Here is a 22518-nt window from a genome sequence, read left to right on the forward strand (position 1 = left end):
ATCGAAACCTGATCAAGTTTTCTGAAAGTGGTGTTGATTTTATGCAAGATTGATTGTTTGGGATTTGATTAGGGAAGTCGTTGCCTATTTTTTTGTTGTCAGCCACTATTCGGGATGAGATGAAAACCATGATTTTGAAAAGATCAACCGAGTCACTTTAAGTTTTGAATGATAACAATTTGTACAACAATTGCATTCTTCAAATCAAAATTTGGTAGAAAAAGTTTGTTTCTTCTTATGGGTGTTCCTGCTGCAATCTAATTAAAATCTAGAGCACTAAAATTAAGTGTTCATTCATTCCAATAACATATATTTATTCTTTCTAAGAAGTACATACAAAAGGGCACTCAAACAGTAACTTGTGCACCTTCTTGGTCTTCTTTATTCAATTGACTGGACATAGCCGTTACTAAAAGTCTTATTTAAGATAAAAGTTTCATAAAACTTGACCCTCACAAATCATTCTCCCACTCATCAAGTGAAATTGATTTGGTAAACTGGCTGTTTATTTGGGTAAAAAAGCCCAAAATTCTGTTCTATCCCGGCTGATTTCTGGTTCTCATTAAACATGGCAAACACATAAGTCTCTATAGCCCTTCCAGATCGTCTTGGAGTACCTCGCGCCACGTGTCCGATAAGATTTGTGTTGTAGGTCTGCGCATTATCGATCGTGGCTGCGGTCCCACCGGCCGATGGCCAACCACTCTCTGAAACAACAATCTCCAAATTGGACCCACCCACCTTCTCTAGAGCAGCATAGACAGCATCCAAGATCGCATCGAAAAGGTTCTGATATTGGAATTGGCCGTCATTTACTACAGTGGACAACGAAGTGAACAAAGCATATTGAAGAGAGATGGAACTAGGGTTGTCGACATAGCTGAAATAAGGGTACACATTGGCCAATAGTGGAGACCCATTGCTGACTAGAAATTGAATAATTGCTGGTAAGTAAGTAAGGGCGTCATCACTAAAGGATCCCTGGGAGGGAGGGAATGAGTTTCCTAGGACCCCGGTGGCGACTGAAGTGGACACTTTGATTTGGCCTTGTAGACCTGCTGATACAAGTGCACTATGAACGTTTTGCATGGCGGGGAGTACATATTGAGCCAACCCACCGGGGATTACCTCATTACCGACGGCGATGTATTGGAACTTAACATCGGGATAGTTTCTTATGTTTGTCTGGACCCACAAATTTACAGTTGAAGGATTGACAGCGAATTCTTGGAGTCTGTCACTAGGGACATCGAGGATGACTTGGATAGTGGATCCTCTTAGTGCTTGGAGAGCTGCCTGATTTGCATAGTAGAGTCTCATCCCTCCGATGTTTCGTGATTTATAAAGATCAATGACTTCCGGTGCCGAAGGTAAATTGTTGCCGTTGTTTCCATAGCAAACGCCGATGGATTGTACACCTGCACTTAAAACCTTTAAAACCATTGATCTTCAAATTGCTATTCTTTTGAGATGACTAATAAAGTGGAAGTCTTCTTCTGTTTTTTTTTTATAGTCTTGGTTTCCCTAGTGGAACTCATAACTAAAAAAACACCCCTTTATAATTGAGTGACTACTATCTTTATTTGGCATGATGCCTGCATTGCCACACTTGTGGTTTAGTCACTAGATCAACAACTTTTATTAGCACACATGTAACGTAGGCAATTGGCTTTGTAATTAATATTCTTAAAAAAATTGTATTGCAAGAAAATATTGATTCGATTTTATAAATATAAGGGATATATGATCGGTATATTCAACAATTGAAAGAACTAATGTACTTTTTGGGATGCTAGGCAATAATCCTAGTTATTTTTAAAAACCAATGGGAATTTGTCCATGTCAAAAAAAAAGAGTAATGGGAATTCGGTGTATAGCTGGGGAAGGAATGCTAGAAGAAGGGCACCCTTGCAAAAACCTGCAGCTTCAAGAGAAAAGTGAGCCTTTGTGGCTGTTCTCTCTTGAAAAAGTGAGCCCCTATGGGTTTCCCCGAAATTGGTTATCAAATGTGTGAGTAGAGAGAGAGAGAGAGAGAGAGAGAGAGAGAGAGAGAGAGAGAGAGGATATGTAGCCGTGCAACTCTTTATATTTGATCAGCAACAACCGAATTTACGGCTTACACCAAAGGTTGATCTAAGCCATCCATTTGGTGAGTGGGAGTGGGGGGTGCAACGTAAAAGATTGTGCACCAAAAATCATTTCCATTGGATGATTTTCCAAAGAGTCATAAAAGGTTGTGCACAAAAAATCATTTCCATTGGATGATCCGAACCCTCCGTTCTATAGAGGTTTTAATAATATGCAGTTCATTGTTTGATCGGAGGGCTAGGATCATCCTATGGAAATGATTTTCTGGGAACAACCTAATTGACGGTTTGGATAATCCTGCAGTCTAATACGTACCGTACTTTTTTGAAAAATACCGGACTATACAGGCTTACACCATACAAAATATCTTATAATATACTGCCGTTGATCAAACACCATGGGCGACAACTATGTTGTACCATACAATTTGAGAGAGAGAGAGAGAGAGACCTGCAATTTGTAGTGTAGGCATTAGAAGCCCAATGAGAAACATTATGGAAACCATGAGGTTGCCACTAGTTATAGACAAGGTAGCCATGGAGATATCTAATACCTCTCCTCCTACACATTGCCTCTTATTTATAGGTAAATGAAACCACTGCTATTTTAGCATTAGCAGCCCTACATCATATCTACATTACTGTGTGACATTAACACTCAGCAACCCCCCACCTTTGTGCCAAGTCAATCTCTCCATAAATGCTTGGTCTCCAACTAAGTACTTGAGCTGTTTGAACCTCTCATCTCTCTATCCCTATAGCCTTGGATTTTTCTCTTGATCTTTTCTTTCTAACCCAAGGATAACGTTACGTTTTTCTCTTGTTTTTCTTTCTAACCCAAGGATAACGTTACGTCTATGTTTCTCCTCCTGTATTTATCTCTTCTTTTCTTTGTAAAGATCCCAACTCATGCCATCTTTTCTTTGGGCTAGAATTAGGTCAAGTCTGTACATTTTTCACCATTACCTTCTTTCTTTTAGATGTGTCAAGACTCAAAGAGTCGTCTTTCCTTACTAGTGTTTATTTCATTTTTCCTAAGGCCCTGTTTAGATTGCAAGAAAAACAGTTCTGATTCATTTTTTTTTTTCTTTCTGTAGAGAGAAATAATATGATTATAGTTAATTTAGAAGGACTTCATCATAAATTAAAGGTCCCTCTACATAAAAATTGAATAGGGTTGTGTAAAACTATTATTAAATTTTAGAAATATTTTTTCTTTCCAAACTTTTCTGGAAGATTTTTTAAATGTTTTTTTGAAGAACAACCTATTTACATTGCCAGTCATCACGTGAACGGTTTGGATCATCCTATGATATGGGCCCCACGGGATTAAGAGGGGAGAGAGAGAGAGAGAGTTGCACACGCGTAGCCTCTTGCCCTTCTTCTATTCTCCACATAGAGAAAGAACGCAAAAGACAAAGGGAGAGAGAGGCACGCATAGAGCCAAGAAACATAAGCATAGTAGTGAGCCAAGAAACACATAAAGTGAGCAGGAGGGAATTTTGGAAATGGACCAATTACCAATGGGGGACAAAAATTAGGCTGAATTAGGCGGAATTATCAACAGGACCATGCTGTTCAGAAATTATCAATGAGGGACAAAAGAGGTCTTGTCATTAAAAGCTGGACGAAAATGCCCTTTTCTTAAGCAACATGTTTTGCTTTTCCACTTTTCCCTCTTCTCTCTTCTTTCCCTCTTTTTCTTACTTTTTCTTTTTCAACTTTGTTTTTTTTTATCTTACCAGTCATCTTCTTCATCATTTAGCTACCATTGGAGGCGGGAAAGCTCGAAAACTTGAAACGTGAGCTCATTCCCATCTATCTCTCTATATCTAGGTTTTGTTTTTCGTTTGTTTTAGGGTTTTGCATTTCTCCTTCTCCCTTGCATTTCTCCTTCTAATTCATTTTTTTTTTCTTTCTGCAATTTAGAGACAAATAATATGATTATAGATAATATAGAAGGACTTCATCATAAATTAAAGGTTCCTCTAAATAAAAATTGAATAGGGTTGGTTCATGTTATCTATTTTATTGTGTAAAACTATTATGAAATTTTAGAAATATTTTTCCTTTCCAAACTTTTCCGGAAAATTCTTCGCAATCCAAACAGGAGTTTAAGGTCATTCTTGTTGTTCGCCCGATGTTACACCCAAGAAGAAAAAACTGGTCTTATCTAGAACCTACAAATAGACGTGGAACATGTGCAAGGCACTAATACTTAAATGCGGGCAACAGAATATTAGAATTGGTGGAGAAAGTTCAAATAGGAAATGAAATGAGTAAGAATGAGAGGATTATAAGGGTGCAACACGGGCAGGCTCAACCCAAACCCGGCGGGTTCAACCCTGAAAAAACTCGGGTTGGATTGAGTGCAAGTCGGGTTCGGGTTGGGTTTTCTTAACCCGGGTTGAGTTCGGGTTCAGGTTGAGGGCTTGGGCAACCCGACCCGAGTTCAACCCGGAATTTTTAATAATTTTTTTAGTTTTTAAGCATAAAATCTCGGGTTGGGTCGGGTTGAATTCGGGTTGGGATGGGTTCAGGTTGGCAAAAAGGGCTGCTCGGGTTGGGTCGGGTTGAACCTCGTCGGGTTGGAACTCAGGTTCAGGTCGGGTTCTGGTTGAGTAAATGGTTGCTCGGGTTGGCTTCGGGTTGGCTTCAACCCGAACCCGCCCCGCCCAAGTTGAGCCCCTAGAGGAAGGTATTGTTACACCAACAAGGCTTGCTTGACCCTCTTGTCACCCTCCTAACTAGGGGTGCAAGTTTGGCCCTGTCAACCCTGACCCGCCGTGAGCCCGAACAGGGTTTGGGCTGGATTTTCCAACCCTGATGGCGGGTGAAGGTTCATTTTTTAGGCCCTGACTCAGGGTTGGGTCGGGTTCAAGGTTAATACCTCGGGTCAGCCCGACCCGGTCCGACCCTAAGTTTTCTATTATAGAATTGAACCATCTGTGCAAGTTTCTTTTGCTAATGTTTTTTATTATCTGGGACTGATGTTTCTTTGGATTATTATTATTAATTGTCTCTGTTGCCTGTCATGTTGTCGAATTCATATTGTCTTATTTTGTTCCCTTTCTCTGTTTATTGATCATTTTGTTCTATATGAAATGTGGTTGCTTTATTTTTTGCACTCTTAACAGGTATTTGCACTAGGGTCAATCAGGGTCGGGCCGGGGATTGCGGGATTACAATGGTTGGGAAAATAGACTGCTTGATTCATGGGAAAATGGTGGGGGTAAGTGGCGCGGGGATTGTGATAAAAATGCTGATTCTAACTATGAACGGAATCGGAGTGGCTGGGAAAACAAAGCTGTGGAGGATGATTCATGGGAAAATGGTGGGGCTAAAGGATGGGGCAATTGTGATAGAAATGCTGATAATAGTAATAAACAGAATTGGAGTGGCTGGGAAAGTAAAGCCAAGGAGAATAATTCATGGGGAAATAGTGGGGGTAAATCTAAACAGAATTGGAGTGGTTGGGAAAGTAAAGTCGAGGAGAATAATTTATGGGAAAATGGTGGGGGTAAATCATGGGGTTGGGGACGTTGGGAGAGCGATATTAACAAGCAGGATAATTGGGAATCCAGAAAAAATGACTGGACGTGGGAAACAAATAATGGAAATTGTAGGAAGAGAGAAGGGGGTGGCCACTATGCTTCAGGATATAAGACTTCAAGGTTTCAAGGTGACGACTATCAGTCGAATAGTGGGTGGAGGAATTGCAGAGGAAGGAAACGAGTTAATTTTATTTATGAGCGGCCGGTAATGGATAATAGGCCTTTGGATTCATGGAAGTGGGATTCAATGCATTCTTGTGGGCCCATAAATCATCATCTACCAGCTGAATCGGGCGGTTCTTGGTGTTGGGAGAAGCCAGTTTCTTAGGCTTTTTTGTGAGCTTTAATGGTTGCTTGGACATGAGACACTCCTACAATGGGATGTGGTATCTAGATGTTGCCAATTCTATGTATTCCTTTATTTGTATTTTTTGGTTGCTTTATATCTGCAGTAGTTATGGATGGTTGATTTTTATTCAACCACTGGTGTTTTATGACATTGAATGGTGAGCAATGCATCTTGAGAAGTGGAACTAGAGAATGGTATGCAATCTTTTCGTAGCATGTGTTTTCTGTTCTTATAATTAACTGGGTTTTATTTTCAGTCAAATCTTTTTATAACCATCTGATCCCTTCTTTAGTGGAGCATGTGTCCTCCTCGGTTTGGAGACAATCTTGCCCTCCGAGAGTTGCTTTCTTTGGGTGGTCGGTTAGCTGGGGCCGCATTCAAACTATGAATTTTTTGAGGAAACGAGGAATGTGGTTGGTAGATCACTGTCCTCTATGTTTATCCGCTGGGGAATCCATTGACCACCTTTTCATACACTGTAAGGTTGCTCGCCATATTTGGGGTCTTATTTTTTCTCGTTTTGGAATCAGTTGGGTCCCCTCCAACTCTATGGCTGAATTCATTCAGAGTTGGGCCTGGACTCCTTGGAAAAGGAAAGGCAGAACGCTGTGGAAGATGTGTCTCCTGGCCTCATGGTGGTTCTTGTGGAAAGAGAGGAATGCTTGTATCTTTGAAGGGAAGGCTAGATCTCCCTATTGGATTTATATTCAGTTGATAGCTGCGGTCATATCCTGGGCTCGAAGCCTTCCTCTGTTTCGTTTTGTTTCAGCTTTCGACCTCTGGGAAGGATGGTCAATCATATGCTTGGAATCGGCTACCAAAGTGAAAATCCTCCCCTCCTGGATTCCTCCTCCTCCGGGGTCCCTGAAACTTAACTTTGACGGATCGTCTATCGGCAATCCAGGAATGGCAGGAGTAGGGGGGTTATGTAGAAACCACAAAGGGGAAGTCCTCTGGGCCTACTCGGGGCCTATCGGAGTGGCAGACTCAAACGAGGCAGAGGTCCAAGCCGTTCATAGCGGGCTTCTCTCGATGCTTCGTCTAGAGTGCGACAAAATTATCGTCGAAGGGGATTCCTTAAATGTTATTCGCTGGCTTTCGGGTAACGCTTCTCCCCCTTGGCGATTTTTGCCTCTCTTAGAGGAAATAGAGGACAGAGCTAAGGGCTCCTCAATAGTTTTTCGCCATGTCAGGAGATCAGCCAATGCGGAAGCAGACACCCTTGCCAAGAAAGGAGTCTTTCGGGCCGCGTTTGAGTGCTTTGACTATCTACCTCCTTGAATTATTGTACTGCTATCTTTGTATTATCTTTGTTCCTTCAGGACCACCTCGGTTCTGTTTTTACATATATATATATATATATATATATATATATATATATATATATATATATTCAGTTGCCCTTTTCAAAAAAAAATAATTAACTGGGTTTTGAAATTTTTATCTTCTCTCTGAATTTCATTCTTTCTGCAACATGGGCGTTTCCATATGTTTGTTATTAAGTAATGTTGGGAAGATCAGAGAAAGATAGGTTGTTGTCTGTACTGATTGATTTAGATTATCTGATAATTTTTAAACGATTAGATTATCTGATCATTATATTTGCTCATTGCGATTTGGTAACATGCATTCTTTTAGAAATTGATACTGAAGCTCAACTCAACTAAGCCTTTGTCCCAAACTAGTTGGGGTCTGCTAGAAATTGATACTGAAGCTGAAGCTGAACGACAATAATGTTCAGCTATTATCTGAACTCTTTACTTTTATACTTTTATTTATTTATGAGACTATCTTCAAATGGAACTAAAACTTACACACAAACTTTATATATTCCTTAGCTGTACCATGGCTGTAACTGCAGAACCCTATACATGGTTATTGAGGAGTATATGTGGTTAAGCTCTTACAGCTACCCAGAAACAGATAACAATTCTATAGGATACACAGAAATGAGAAAACTGTAAAGAAATTACCATTAAAGAAAAACTGCAAAGAAATGACCTACTTAGTTTCAGAGATGGTCAAATATAGTTTTGTTGTCAAAAGTCTTTGAACTCGAGCGCATGCACTCACAGGCTTATGAGAACACCTTGAACTTGATATCAGGAACTGAAAGTTCGAATTTAGTTCCATGGGCTGATGGTTGCTTCACTATCACTTCTAGAGTTGTAGATGAGCAGCATTGGAACCCCCTCGAGTCATTGTACAGTCAGTCCTCCTATGTGAGTCAAAACACTTCAAAATGGTTGCCCTTACCATTCCAGACTCCTCGAACCATATCTGTAGAATTCCAGGGTCATACTTACGTAACACGGTCTGTCGTACTAGGATTAGGAGTTGGTATAAGATATATTCCAGACTCCTTTGTTGTTAAAATCTTACGGTTCAAATCGATTTGTGGGTTGAACGAGTCAAATTGGATGGAAAATCTTTTTTCGTAAAAATCTTACGATTCAGGTACGATTCGACTTTGAAATATGCGATTTTTATGATTCTATCTGTTTTGGATTTTGAGAATTGATTGTGATTTCAAAATGCTTTGTTTATTGCTGACATTTCTTTGTATGATGATTATTATACATTTGAGTATGTGCTTTGTTTACTGTTGTGATAAATTATACAATGATTTATTATATGATGAATATAGTTTGTGCTTTGTTTAGTAATTTATTGTGCGATGAATATGGTTTGTGCTTCGGATTACTAATTATGGAATTTTATATTTAATTTAATAGTTTCAAATGGAAAATAGATAATTACTCATTTTATTCTTCTTTTTTTTTTTTTTTGACCTTTTTTATATTTTTTAATATTTTTTCTCATTTTTATATATAAATCTGAAAAAATCTTACGATTTACGATTCGAACCCGGTCACGATTTATGATTCGATTCCAATTTTCAGAACCTTGGTATGCACTAGGTTTGCCTCATATCTACCTTGTCGACAATTCATGAAGTCCATCATTATGATTATTGAAAATGAAAAGTATCTCAATCTTGTATTAATTTCGTTACACTACTTCCATCATACCAACTTAATGATACACTTCATAATAAGGATTTTTGCTTGGTTTTTCTCATGAACCTTCTATATTGTAACATCCTAAAAATAGAGATTATAACAAAAGCCCCTCCTCCTTTAAATAATTCTGAAAATGCCCTTATCTCTACTGATAAGCCTCATTCCTGAACTTGCAAAATGATAAAAACCCGTTATGATGCCTCAAGGTTTTAAGAATTCAGATATTTTTGTAGACTAAATATTGTACACTTAGAAGAGGATATTTTACAAAATGTGTAAAAAACAGGGGCTTGGATTTCAAGATTTAGGAGGATGTTGCTATAATATAAAAGGTCCATGGGGCCTTCTTTATAAAACCATAATAAAGAAATGACATCCATTCTCTAATTTTGTGATTGCATTTCCTGAAAGCTGATCAGAAAAACTAAAACAAAGTGAGTGCCATTATCGATACAGGAGAGTATGTCTTAGTTTTTATGATGAAGATAGAAGAGTCTTCATACCCCAAAGTTGATTGAATCAGATTTAAGCATTTAAACATTCAATACTTTGGTTGTTGATTTTTGACACATTGTCTTTAGTTTTGCTATTGTATCATCTAAAGGATGGGTATTGTTTCCTTGACCAGTTATAGCCTTTGTTGAGACAACATGGAAATCCATTTTGTTGGATGTGGCAAGTAGGAGTGGCAAACCCCAAACTCGAGCTCTCTTCTTCAAGGTTTTGCTCTCTATTTCAGTTTATACACTTGTTGATCTTCATGTAGGTAATATAATATTTTAGCTTAGAAATAGCTTCTTTATATAGGAATGCATAAGAAATTTTATCCATCTTCAGCTATTAAGTACCTTATAAATGTAAGTTACTTTGTAGCTATTAAATAGAATATTTTAGTCTGAGTTGTGGCTATAGATCATGCCACAAAGGTTGCATTAACCGGGGTTCAAAGATGTAGCAATTACCTTTCGCTTCCTAGAGCTTAATTTCGGGGAACAAGGAGAGACTGTCAAAAGCAGGAAGTTATCCGGAACTTGCAACTGTGCCAAAGATTAGCATGCCATCGAAATGACTAATATGAGTCTGCGACTGCACATAATTTTGTGATTGCAAGGACCAAGTACTTGCAATTGTAAGTAGTCCATTAGTTTTTTACCTGAGGCAAGACTCATTCTCGTGATCAGGGATGCAGAACCCCGAAAGAGACATGAGAGTATTGCAAAAGAAGCTAACATGACACTGAAATGTAGTAATAGTACTTAGGAACACAATAGTAGCACAGAAACCTTCCTGATAGGGCTTGAATCTTCTGATCTTGGCCGGGACTTGTTGCTTACACTCTAAAACCTAAGTTAAATTGGAGGTCCGGGATTTAGCCCAGAGACTCACCCAAAATTATTGTCCATTTGATAGGCTACCTTTTGCTTACACTCCAAAACTTTTAGCTTCCATTCTTATATATGATACATTCCTAATTTCATGTTAATGTGGACATATCTACCTTTTGGTTACACTCAAACCTTTTGCTTCCAGTTCAAAATATGATACTTGAAAGTATTGTTTCCATCTGATGGGCTACGACATTTTAGTCTAAATTTTTTATTATTGGATCTAGGATGGTCTCACAAGCGGTCCAATTCAAATCCCACTTCTCTAAGGGATCGTGTCCCAGACATTGGTGAATCCGCCCTCCATTCTTAATTTGATCGTGATTTACAGAATCTTAGGGCCATGTTTTTTCATATTTTGTTTCTTTAATTTCTTCGGTTTTTCCTATAGGCGAACCCCAACCCAACTCAACCATGTCCGATTTGGTAAAAGACAGATTAGACAGGTCGGGTTAGGGTTGAGACCCGATTTGGTAAAAGACAGATTAGACAGCTCGGTAAGGGCTGAGAGATTTAGAAGCGGGTTGGGCTAGGGTTGACCATTTTCGACCCGAGTAAGGGTGTCAATTTTGGCTCGGGCTCGGAAGCTCGCTCGAGCCCGATTTAGGCTCGGCTCGGCTCGGCTCGTTAAGAATTTAACATATTTATATATATATATATATATATATATATATATATATATATATATATATATATTATATTAATATATACACTAAAAGGGTTATCCAGGAGTGAAAGAGGGAGGCAAAATATGTCACTTCATTTTTGGAACCCCATTTGTTACTTGGACCACCCCCTATAGTGTAAAAAAAGTAGTCAAATTACACTAGATAGGGCTGTCCAGGGAAGATGAGGGGTGTGAACTTAATATAACCCGAGCTCGGTAAGGCTCGCGAGCCTGACCGAGCCGAGCCGAGCCTGGTTTGAGCCCGAGCCGAGCCCGAGCCGAGCTTTTGAGCTTAATGAGCCGAGCCGAGCCTGGCCAAGCTTGGCTCGGCTCGGCTCGTTTACACCCCTAGACGGTTCAAAATTACGTTTAAATTTGAGTCCAATAATTGGTGTAGCACTCGCAACCGGTTTTCATAATCTTAAACGAACAGGGCTTAAGGAAATACGTACACAATATAAGGAGGGGACTTTTCATTTACCTGCTCACTTTCTTTTAACTTCTTTTTAATTAGCTTTGCAATGCTCATGAATCAGGAAGTGTAAACAAAATATAGTAGTGCAGATATCAATCTGCTATAGTAACTAACTCGTACGGGAGGGGGAATATTCCGGATATTCTTTCTATAGGATGACCGAAGTACCCTTTTCCAAATTTTGCATGATGACCATAATATCCCCATGCATAAATGATACACCCATCGTTTAATACATACGACATAGAATGGCGTATACACTGAATATTCAGTGTATAATAACTTAGCCAGAAACAAGGATGAGTTCTGATAGCCAGAATCAAGTGCAGGGAACCCACATCTTATTCCGATTTTGCCCAATTCTCACCCGGAAAAAAAAATAAAAAAAATAATGGAACCAAAGAGGCGGAATTGACACCTAGCAAAATTAACCTAGGAGGTGGCATTCTGATTCTCCACCGATCATAATGAAATTTTATTGATTTTTTTTTAATTTAAAAATTTACCATTCCATTTATTCAGAATAGGAAAGTGGAAACCAATTAATTCCTACGTTTGGTTGCCGGAATTTTTTTGATTCTTGGGATTTTTGTGAAATTTCCGCAGAAACCTAAGTTTGGTTGGTGGGCCAAAAATAAGCTTGTAGAAGAATTTTTTTTCTTCCCAACAGTTCAAGCAACCAAACAAAGCTTTTTTTTCTCACCATAGTCCGGTCAACCAAACATGGGATTTTTATTTTACCGGGCCAGGAAGTTTTTTTCCCACCAAGTTTTTCGTTCCACAAAAATCCCAAGAACCAAAAAAATTCCGGCAATCAAACGGAGAGTAAACGAGGGCAGTACATGGTGCCTACACTGAAATGCAGTGTATAAGTTTAGCTTGAAACAAGAGGGGGTATTCTGGAAATGTTAGATTAATAAGGGTAGCCTGATCCTCTTCTAAAATTTGTGTTGCTTCCAAGGCCCGACATGATAAAGAATTATAGATGTCGCTTTGGTGTATGCACGCAACGCAACCCAAAACTAAAAACCCACCAAAACCCTGTTTGGATTAGACGATGGAATCTCCATTTTCATCTCATTACATTCTCCTTGAGCTGCTTCTCTCTTTCCTCTTCTTTTCCACCTCCACTCTCCAAACGGTTCCAGAGAAAACCCTGGGATTCTCCTCGGATTCTTCCTTCAAGATCAGCTTGTTTGCCGATCTACACTACGGAGAAGATGCGTGGACGGAGTGGGGCCCACAACAAGATGTGAACTCCAACAGGGTCATGTCTAATATTCTTGACACAGAAACACCAGGTGATATTTGCTCACCCCCCTATTCATCTTCTATTCTCAGTTAGATTTTCAGTTTTTTTTCTGCAGTCATTTTTGGGTTTTGGAAGGTTTTCAATTTGGATCCTATTGTTAGCACCCAGTAGGTAGAAGTACAGATGGGGCCCACCTCTTTGTTGATCCAAACCATTCATTTGTTTTGATAATTGCACTAACTCATCTGGTCTTTTATAGTTACCAAAAAGCTATCAGAAGCCCATTTAAAAAGAAAAGACAGGCTGAGTTCGTGCAATTATTAAAACAGGGCGTGCCAATATTAGTATCCTTCATAAATTGGCACTTTCTGTTGATAATTGTTCTAACACCAATTTCAAATTAAAATTGTTACAGATTTTGTGGTTTATCTGGGAGACGTCCTTACGGCGAACAATCTACCAATTCCAAATGCAAGTTTATATTGGGACGAAGCCATCTCTCCCACAAGGCAAAGAGGAATACCATGGGCAAGCGTATTCGGAAACCATGACGATGCCCATTTCGAGTGGCCGTCGGAATGGTTTTCCGGCACCGGAATTCCCCAACTTTATTGCCCTCCGACTTGTTCATCAGGTATTGCTCCCTGTGTGCAACAACCAATCACACCAAAAGCTTAGGCCCTGTTTGTTTTAGATTATATTATGACAACCGATTGTGGAGTCCCCAACCAATTATTGGACCGAAAATTGCACTAAATTTGAGTCCAATAATCGGTTGGGGACTCCACAATACCTATTAAAACAAACAGGCTTTGTTCATTTTAGATTATTTCTGATTGTGAGTCCCAAACCAATTGTTGGACTCAAAATTATGTTTAATTTTGAGTTCAACAATCAGTTTGGGGCTCACAATTGGTTGTCATAATCTTAAACGAACAGAGCTTAAAGCTACACGTGGATTTTTAATATCAAGTAGCTGTTGGGTTTTGAACCCAGTACCGACGTGCCCAAGGCAAAAGCTCTGATACCATGTGAAACAACCAATTACTCCAAAAGCTAAAGCTGTTGGAGTTGGTGTTATTTAATCATTTATACTCCAACTCCCCATAATATCGTTCCCCCTCTTTCTGATATTGACACTCCTCTAACTATAGACCTTGATGGGGAAGGAGAAGGCTGTAGTTTCAAGGGGACAACACGTTTGGAATTGATGCAGAAGGAGAGTGAGAACATGTTATCTTATTCTAAAAAGGGGCCTAAGGAACTTTGGCCTAGTGTTTCAAATTACGTACTAAAAGTCTTATCGTCTAAAGATCCGAAAGTAGCCATTGCATTACTGTATTTTCTTGACACTGGTGGTGGGTCCTACCCAGAAGTTGTATCTAATGCACAGGCGAGTTGGTTTCAGAATAAATCTCAAGAGATCAATCCTGATTCAAGGTAGGGATAAAAAATGGCGGTTTGATTCTTCTCTTGGATTGTTTGATGTTAGTTTCCTAAGGTAGGAAATTGGTTTGCAGGGTTCCAGAGATTATTTTGTGGCATATACCGAGTAGAGCTTATAAGAAAGTAGCTCCTATGTTTCGAATAAGAAAGCCTTGTGTTGGTTCTATCAACAAGGAGAGTGTTGCTGCCCAAGAAGCAGAATGGGGAATCATGAACAGTCTTGTAAAAAGGCCCTCTGTTAAGGTAATGAAGAACCATTATACACACATACATAAATACATACATTATATCTATGCAGAAATCCATGCTAGAAACCATCAACACGAAGATCCCAATAATCTTTTCGATTATGAGGAAACCATGTGGCTAAATCATTTAATCAACATCGATCTTGTTACTGTCGAAACCTATATTCTCAAGTATATAGAAATGCAATGTCTGAGGTTAACTAACATGACATGCATACATGTTATATTCGGTCATTAACACATAAATGCAATGTTTTAAAACATAGATGTGGGCCAAAACATGGCCAAAGCAAATTCTAGTCAACTCGTCATGCCCCGATTGAGTACTCAATTGTTGCGGTCATAACTTTGGAGAGTTAAGAAGTTTTGATTGACATTGTAGGGCATATGGTGGATATTTTTTATTTTTTATTTTTTTTTTGAAAAAAAGCATATGGTGGATTTATAAACAAAATCATGAGCAGGGTAAAAAAGAGTGAACTCGGGGGTGAGTTGATGATGATGTGACAGAGTTTTGAAATTATTATGCATAAATGTACCCCAGAAAAATGAAGATCCTACAAGCATACGTGGGTGCCTGTAAAACTCGGGTGCCTAGGTCAATGCAGATGGATGCACAGAAAGGAAGAAGGGAAAGAGTTTAGGGTATGATAATCCAAAAAGACACGCTGGCGTTCTCTCAGGAGTGTGTGGACTCGTCAACTTCTCGAATGACTTTTCTTGATTTACTAGAAGATTTTTTTTTGCTCACTTACAATGGTGGTTGCTTAATTCCCCATCAACTTTCTTGGAGAGACTTTTCTATCTCCTTTAAGGAGAGATTTTTTCATTTTTAACCATGGCCTATGTATTAGGTCCATTTACAATCAATCAAGGTCCAAGATTAACTCCCTAGGAAGACTTTTCATCTCCAAACTTGTAGAGACTTCTCATTCTCACACTGGCTCCATCACCACCAATAAAAAAACACGCACCTAGGACAACTACCCTCTCACTAGTTGGAAATCAGTTTTCTATACAAAATAATAAATATAATAAAATTTATAAATCAATGCATGGGCATATGTGCAATACGTGTCCGGGAATTGCCATGTGATGATCGTCACCATCATAGATCTTCGATTGAGGGCTGATACCACATGAACCAAAAAAAAAAAAAAACAATGAAAGTTGATTATCAACTAAATTGTCTTGGTGATTGAGGAACCATATTGGCGAATTGTTTAATCACCATTGATTTCCTTGCTATCAAAAGGAACCAATGGTTCAATGCCATCTATTTATTCCAAAGTCCATCTGATCAAACACAAACTGCTATAAATGATCAAAGCTTTTACTTCCTAGAAGAGAGAAGAAAAGAAGTTAAATCTGGATTTTGCCAACAGCTTTTATAGTGGGAAAGGTTTAATGAGATGCTTTGAATTCTTTTAATAGCATTACATTTGTGCATATCTTAAATTGGAAACGATATTTCCACCCCTTATCCAGCATTTCCATCCCTTCTTTGTCCTTTTCCCTAAAAATAACTATATTTTCGCCTCCTTTTGTTTGTATTTTTCTTCATTTTCAGGGAAAAAAACAAACAAAAGGGTGGATATGCTGATAAAGGTGGAAATATCATTTCTCATCTTAAATTCAAGATTACTAAGATGCAGAATTACACATATATCTACGCATTTGTGTAGGAGTCTACATATCAATGTGCTCTATAGCTTATGTGTAGGAGTCTACATAGCAATATGCTCTAAATGGAGGTATTCATCATGGCTAATCATCGACTTCATATTTACGGATCTGCAGGCAGTATTTTCTGGTCATAATCATGGGTTGGACTGGTGTTGCCCCTACAAGAAGCTTTGGCTATGTTTTGCTCGCCATACTGGTTACGGTGGCTATGGAAATTGGCCGAGGGGAGCCAGAATCATTGAGATTACTGAACATCCTTTCTCTCTCAAATCATGGATAAGGATGGAAGATGGTTTCAAACATAGTGAGGTTGTCTTGAGCCCATGAGATTATTGTACCAATTGCTCAAAATCTTCAATTGAAGAAGATAAAAATGTAAGACTGAAAGAAAATGGCATGATATGTACATGTATGGAATTTAATTCTTAATTTCGTTAAAAAGTGTATTGCATGTTTTCTTCTTACGAAGGAAATTACAGAAATTTTCTTCAAGTGAAAAAACAATGTGGCAAGCATTATTACTTAATGAGCAAAATAATATTTTGCTTATATGATGTTTTACTGTCCAAAAGGGTGAGAATACGCAAAAGAATTTTGGAGGTAATGGCTTATCATTATGCTATTCTGAGAAGTAGTTTCTCTAATGGGATCTTTTTTCTTCTTTTTACTAGGGAAACAGAGGCAGATGAAGCAAACTTGCATGTTGATGTAGAATAGCAGAGAAGAATATGTAATGGGTGATCTTGTTTAAGAGGAATCAAATAATAATGAAAAATGTTGAGTAGATTGAAAGAAAATTTTGCAAAAGGTATTAGGGGTAAAATCGGTATACATGGTACCAACCCTCAAATCCATCATTCGTCATTCGACTAGATCCCGTTGACCTCCACAAGCAGCATTCCTTAACGAACCACACCCATAAGATTACACCTTCATACGGTAACGAACCTCAAAAGAAGTCAAACACAATCATGGGAATCTCGTCATTGAGCGACCAATTCGGACTCCCGTTGCACGTCAGGCGAAATATTCAAAATTCAAACATCCCGCCCAGGCCACCATCCAAGATCTCTACCCAGAATTATCGGAAATCATATCTCCACGATTTTATTCCCCATCCATCATGCTCCACGTGGGCTAAATTAAAGGCCTAATTGATATCTCCAAGATCGTGGATCTCCCTCCCTATAAAAAGGGGTCTACACACTCAAGCGAGGGCATTCAATCACTTCTCCTTCTCCTCCTTTGGTATGGTAACTTGATTTGGCCTTCCTCCATTCATCGTTCATTGTCTGTGATTGCCTATTTCTGACTTGAGTGTCGAAGTGGCCGTCCAAAGCTGCAACTCCGGGCCCACTGACGCTTTTTCTGTGAACACACGATTCCAGGTTCTGCCAAGCTAGTTTGCGCAGTCAGATTTTGGTCGTCATCAGAAGGCATATCAATTTCAGGGAATGTTAGTTATGTTGCATTATACCCTATCGAGTAGGGGTGGACATGGTTCGGTTCGGTTTTGGGCTAAACCCAGAACTGAACCATATATAATCGGTTCCCTGAAATTGGAACCAGAACCGAACCATATATGTGTGGAACCGAACCAAACCGAACCAGAACCATATATAATCGGTTCGGTTCGGTTCGGTTCTGGGTTTACCCAACCTTCACCAATGGCCCTGTTTATATATGAATTACAAGCACTAACAGTGACAGTAACAGGCACAAATTTGGGCAATGCAAAACTTATATGAAGTATGAAGAAGTACAAACAGGTGGGATAATCATGCACAAATTTTGGCAATGCATGAAGCCATGAACTACAAATTTGGGAAATAATCAAGCCCTAATATCCAAAGCAAAAAGGCCCTAATATCCCAAGCAAAAATCACATTAAACCAATTCGATTCTCGGTTCGGTTCTCGGTTCAGGGATCCCAAACCCAGAACTGAACCGAATTTGCATCGGTTCCCGGATTGCTGAACCATAACCGAACCATATAGAAATGGAACCGAACCGAACCAAATTTGCCGGTTCGGTTCGGTTCCTTGGTTCGAACCGGAACCATGTCCACCCCTACTATCGAGAGGCAACTATGTAGTATAGTTCCTACAAGTTCATAATGAGGCAAATTTGTAGTCGTCATATGCGACCTATTTCAATGTCATGCTAACTTGAATGATTTTTACATTTTTGTTTATCAATCTAATTTTCTGTGCTCGAATCTTTTAGTCATTTCTCATAGGGGTATATCTATAAATAAGTAAAAGTCCTTAGGCAATAGGCAAAAGTGCCATGCAAGAAATTTTTTTAGTAGAAGTAGAATCCCGTGTGTACAAATAAATGATATATAATAGGTTTAACCTTCTTAAGGCTTATATATGCCTATAGAGTCTTCCTCAACAAGAGAAAAAGACAAATTTAGGCTTATATATACCTATAGAGTCTCCTGATTTGAATAGAAGTTATTCTTGTTGATTTTTTCCCATTGTGTGCTCTTCTTTTTATATTTTCGTTAATTGTGCGTGCTCTTCTTGTTATATTTTCGGTATGGGCCTTTGTCTTTTACAATCTTGGGCATGTAGTCTAAGGTGTCTTGCTACGGATAGAGAGTTTGAATCTCTCTACAGAGTATCACAACTAAATTTGGTGCCCACCTCTAACTACTACATGTAACACATCCAATTTATTACTTCAATTGCAAACAATCTGCGCTCTGATACCAAATAATAGGATACCATATATTTTAGTATTAAGAACAACGGAAACGCTAATTAAATTTAGAGAGTAAGTGCTCTTCCAACACTATTTATTCAATTCTTACTACACCCTTTACAATTAAAACACAGGAGATAATGCTAACTTCCTATCCTTAAATCAACTACTAATCTCTAGATAGAAAATAAGATGAACTGAAGTATTGATCTTCTAACTTCCTTATCATGTACCTAACCGAAGATATGCTAACAAAAGATCAGGTTAATGACAGAATAGTTGGAGTCCCATTATTGTATTTTGAATTATATTGAGATTACGATGGAAATAACTTTAAATAGTCAACAAATTTGCAAGGGATTAAATAACTCATCAAATCTTTCAAAAAAGATTTTACGAATTCCAAAAGTTTTGAATTTTCATGAATTTACTTCTTGGATGCCAACAAAATCCAAAGCTATTTTCTTCTTCAAGTGCCCACATGAGTGTTCTCGATGCAATTTGTGTGTAAACTTGGAATCTAAAAGCTAGAGCAACTAAAATTCTTGCAATAGCGCCAAAAAGAGTACTAAAATTAATGCATACTCATTCCATTAACATATATTTATTCAACTCGTAATCAAAATTTTTCCAATTAGTACATACGAAATGGCACTCTAACTGTAAATTGTGCACCTGCTTGTCACTGTTTATGTAATTCAATCGAGTGACCTTAGCCGTTACTGAAAGTCTTATTTAAGATACAAGTTTTATAAAACTAGACCCTCACAAATTCCTCTCTCACTCACTAAGGGAAATTGATTGTGTAAACTGGCTGTTTATTTGGGTAAAAAAGCCCAAAATTCTGTTCTATCCCTGGATCCTTCTGGTTCTCATTAAACATGGCAAACACATAAGTCTCTATAGCCCTTCCAGACCGTCTAGGAGTCCCTTGCGCCACATGTCTAATCAGATTGGCATTGTACGTCTGCGCATTATCGATTGTTTCTACGGTTCCACCGGCTGATGGCCAACCGCTCTCTGAAACAACAATCTCCACATTGGGTGCACCCACCATCTCCAGAGCAGAGTAGAGAGCATCCATGATCGCATCGAAAAGATTCTGATATTGGAATTGGCCATCCATTACCACAATGGATGGTGAAGTGAACAAAGCATACTGAAGAGAGATGGAATTAGTGTTTCCCACATAGCTGAAGTAAGGGTACACATTGGCCAATAATGGAGCCCCATTGCTGACTAGAAATTGAACAATTGGTTGTAAGTAAGTTAGTGCATCACCACTAAAAGAACCTTGGGAGGGAGGATAGGGGTTTCCGAGGACCACGGTTGAGACCGATGTGGACACCTTGATTTGGTCTTGTAGACCCGCTGATACAATTGCACTTTGAATGTTTTGCATGGCGGGAAGTACATACTGGGCAGACCCACCGGGGATTACCTCATTACCAACGGCGATGTATCGGAATCTAACATCGGGCCAATAGTTTATTATGTTATTCTGGACCCATGAATTTGCAGCTGAAGGGTCGTTCAATTCTTGGAGTTTGTCATTGGTAACGTCGAGGAGGACTTCAATGTTGGATCCTCTGAGTGCTTGGAGTGCTCCCGGATTTTCATAGTAGAGTCTCATCCGTCCGATGTTTTGTGATTTATAAAGATCAATGACTTCTTGTGCTGGAGGTAAATCATTTCCGTGGTCTCCATAGCAAACGCCGATGGATTGTCCACCTGCATTTAAAACCATTGATCTTCAAATTGTTATTCTTTTGAGATAGGTAGTAAAATGGAAATCCAGCTTGTAAAAATAAAAAGGATCCTCTATCGTGACACTTGCACAAGAAAACGAAGAAGAGAGCTCTCAAATCCCCACCAAACACTGTAACACTTTCAAATTGACCAAATCATTGGTCATTTTTACTTTCGTCTCTTTTTTCAGAAAGGAGTTCCATTTTTAAAGTGTTTTCCTTCTTTTGAAATAACAATCGATGGACATGTTGATGGTCCCAACGTCAATATAGACATTAGATTGCTTATCACTCTAAAATAATTTTGATTGGATATTTGTTAGTCCGACATAGTACTTTGCCTTTGATCAAGTTTTCTCAATAAAAAACTCTGAAGTTTTGATTGATAACGAAAGGAAAATGAGATGGGAACCAAGAACCAGACCAATAGAGAAACCAACAATCTGCATGCACCACTTGGTTAAGAGGAATCACCTTTGTGATTTTCCTTCTTTTTTTCTTCTTTTTAAATCCAGATTCAAACACAAAACATGAAAAATCAAGAGAATAGGCGACCGGTAAGGGTCCCCAACTTAGTTCGTCTTAGTTTTCCTAGTAGAACTTTGATTAGCACATGTGTATGGTGTGCAATTGGGCTTTGTAATCCTAGAGACTTGTACTAAATAAATATTCTTTAAAAAAATGGATTGGAAGAAAATATTATTTAAAAAACCCTGATTACATGTAGATAAGAGCATATACAATATAATATATGTGTGTGAGAGAGAAAGAAAGAGGAGTGCTGATATGGTGTTTGTGTGTAACTTCACATAATCAGGGCTCCTCCAAACGCGACATCAAGTGTGGGTCAGAATGTGAATGACATGTTGACATGAGCAGAACGTGAACGACTCGCAAGTTAAAATGATGAAGTGCATTGGATGAAACAAGAAAGGTGGTGACTATGTCGTGCCCCCATTAGGTGCAGCTAAGCACATATACGATATAATGTGTGTGTGTCAGAGAGAGAGAGAGAGAGAGAGAGAGAGAGAGAGAGAGAGAGGACCTGCTATTTGTAGGGTGGGCATGAGAAGCCCAATAAGAAACAGTAAGGAAACCATGAAAAGGTTATCACTAGTAATAGAGAAGGTAGTCATGGAGATAACTCATAGCTCTCCTCCTACAAAATACCCGCTTATATATAGAGGATTAGAAGCACTGTCATATGTACATTGCCGTGTGACTAACACCCAACTGCCCCACTTTTGTGCCTCGTCAAATGCATCAATACTTGATTTAATTGAGACTCTCTTTGTCCCTATTGCCTTTGAATTTTTCTTTTCTTTATAACCCAACGATTACGTAACGTTTTTCTTCAACCGTTTCTCTTGTTATCTTTAATTATAACCCAACGAATACGCAACTTTTTTCTTCAAGTTCTCTCCTTTCTCTCCAGGTTTATGTTTTTCCTCTTGTATTTATCCCTTCATTTCTTTTCTAAATTCTTTCGTTTTCTTCAAATCTTTTACCGGTGACTCCTTTCGTTTTCTTCAAATCTTTTACCTGTGACTCCGGAATTAGATCAAGGTCTGACCTTTTTTCACGTTTATCCTTTTTTTTCTCTTAAGATGTGTCAAGAGTTATCTTTCCTGACTTGTAATTTGCAACTATCTCTTTTTTCCTAATTGTGTGGTTTTCATTACTCTGCCCTCCCGAGACCCCCCCCCCAACGGCGGCGGGAGCCTCGTGCACTGGCCCGCCCTTTTTTTTTATGTGTGTGCGGTTTTCATTTTGGGTTTCATACTTTATTTTCCCTCTTTGATCCATGGGACAGAGTAACTCATGAGTCAATAAAAACTTGATTTGTGTTTTATTAAGGGGAATGATCCCCCCCCCCTCCTCCCAAATGT

At 38.7% G+C, this 22518-nt stretch overlaps 3 protein-coding genes across 7 annotated transcripts; 1 reads left to right on the forward strand and 2 right to left on the reverse strand.

Annotated features, from left to right (window-relative positions):
* Positions 1-373: 373 nt before the first annotated feature.
* Positions 374-2626, reverse strand: LOC143882107 (glucan endo-1,3-beta-glucosidase-like). Its single transcript, XM_077385515.1, has 2 exons — positions 2539-2626; positions 374-1418 (listed from the first exon to the last, which is right to left on the reverse strand). The coding sequence occupies exons 1-2, from the start codon at positions 2624-2626 to the stop codon at positions 475-477; spliced, it is 1032 nt and encodes a 343-aa protein (XP_077241630.1). The 3' UTR covers positions 374-474.
* Positions 2627-12569: 9943 nt separating this feature from the next.
* On the forward strand, positions 12570-16666 carry LOC143881069 (putative inactive purple acid phosphatase 16). 5 transcript variants are annotated; one of them, XM_077384064.1, is made up of 6 exons: positions 12570-12841; positions 13208-13426; positions 13947-14232; positions 14313-14481; positions 16057-16094; positions 16287-16312. In XM_077384064.1, exons 1-5 carry the CDS (start codon positions 12598-12600, stop codon positions 16087-16089), a joined length of 951 nt encoding a protein of 316 aa, XP_077240179.1. In that variant the 5' UTR covers positions 12570-12597; the 3' UTR covers positions 16090-16094; positions 16287-16312. The 5 variants fall into 5 exon arrangements, with proteins under 5 accessions (XP_077240179.1, XP_077240176.1, XP_077240177.1 ...); XM_077384061.1 differs by lacking the exon at positions 16057-16094 and having other exon boundaries at positions 16287-16666; XM_077384062.1 differs by lacking the exon at positions 16057-16094 and having other exon boundaries at positions 13962-14232; positions 16287-16666.
* Positions 16667-19585: 2919 nt separating this feature from the next.
* Positions 19586-21809, reverse strand: LOC143881071 (glucan endo-1,3-beta-glucosidase-like). The gene is made up of 2 exons (XM_077384066.1): positions 21675-21809; positions 19586-20612 (listed from the first exon to the last, which is right to left on the reverse strand). Exons 1-2 carry the CDS (start codon positions 21763-21765, stop codon positions 19669-19671), a joined length of 1035 nt encoding a protein of 344 aa, XP_077240181.1. The 5' UTR covers positions 21766-21809; the 3' UTR covers positions 19586-19668.
* Between the last annotated feature and the right edge of the window lie 709 nt (positions 21810-22518).

The sequence above is a fragment of the Tasmannia lanceolata genome, unplaced genomic scaffold (genome assembly GCF_043159265.1).
Source record: "Tasmannia lanceolata isolate RefF3 unplaced genomic scaffold, GAP_Taslan_0.1 ptg000007l, whole genome shotgun sequence".
Taxonomy (NCBI): Eukaryota; Viridiplantae; Streptophyta; class Magnoliopsida; order Canellales; family Winteraceae; genus Tasmannia; species Tasmannia lanceolata.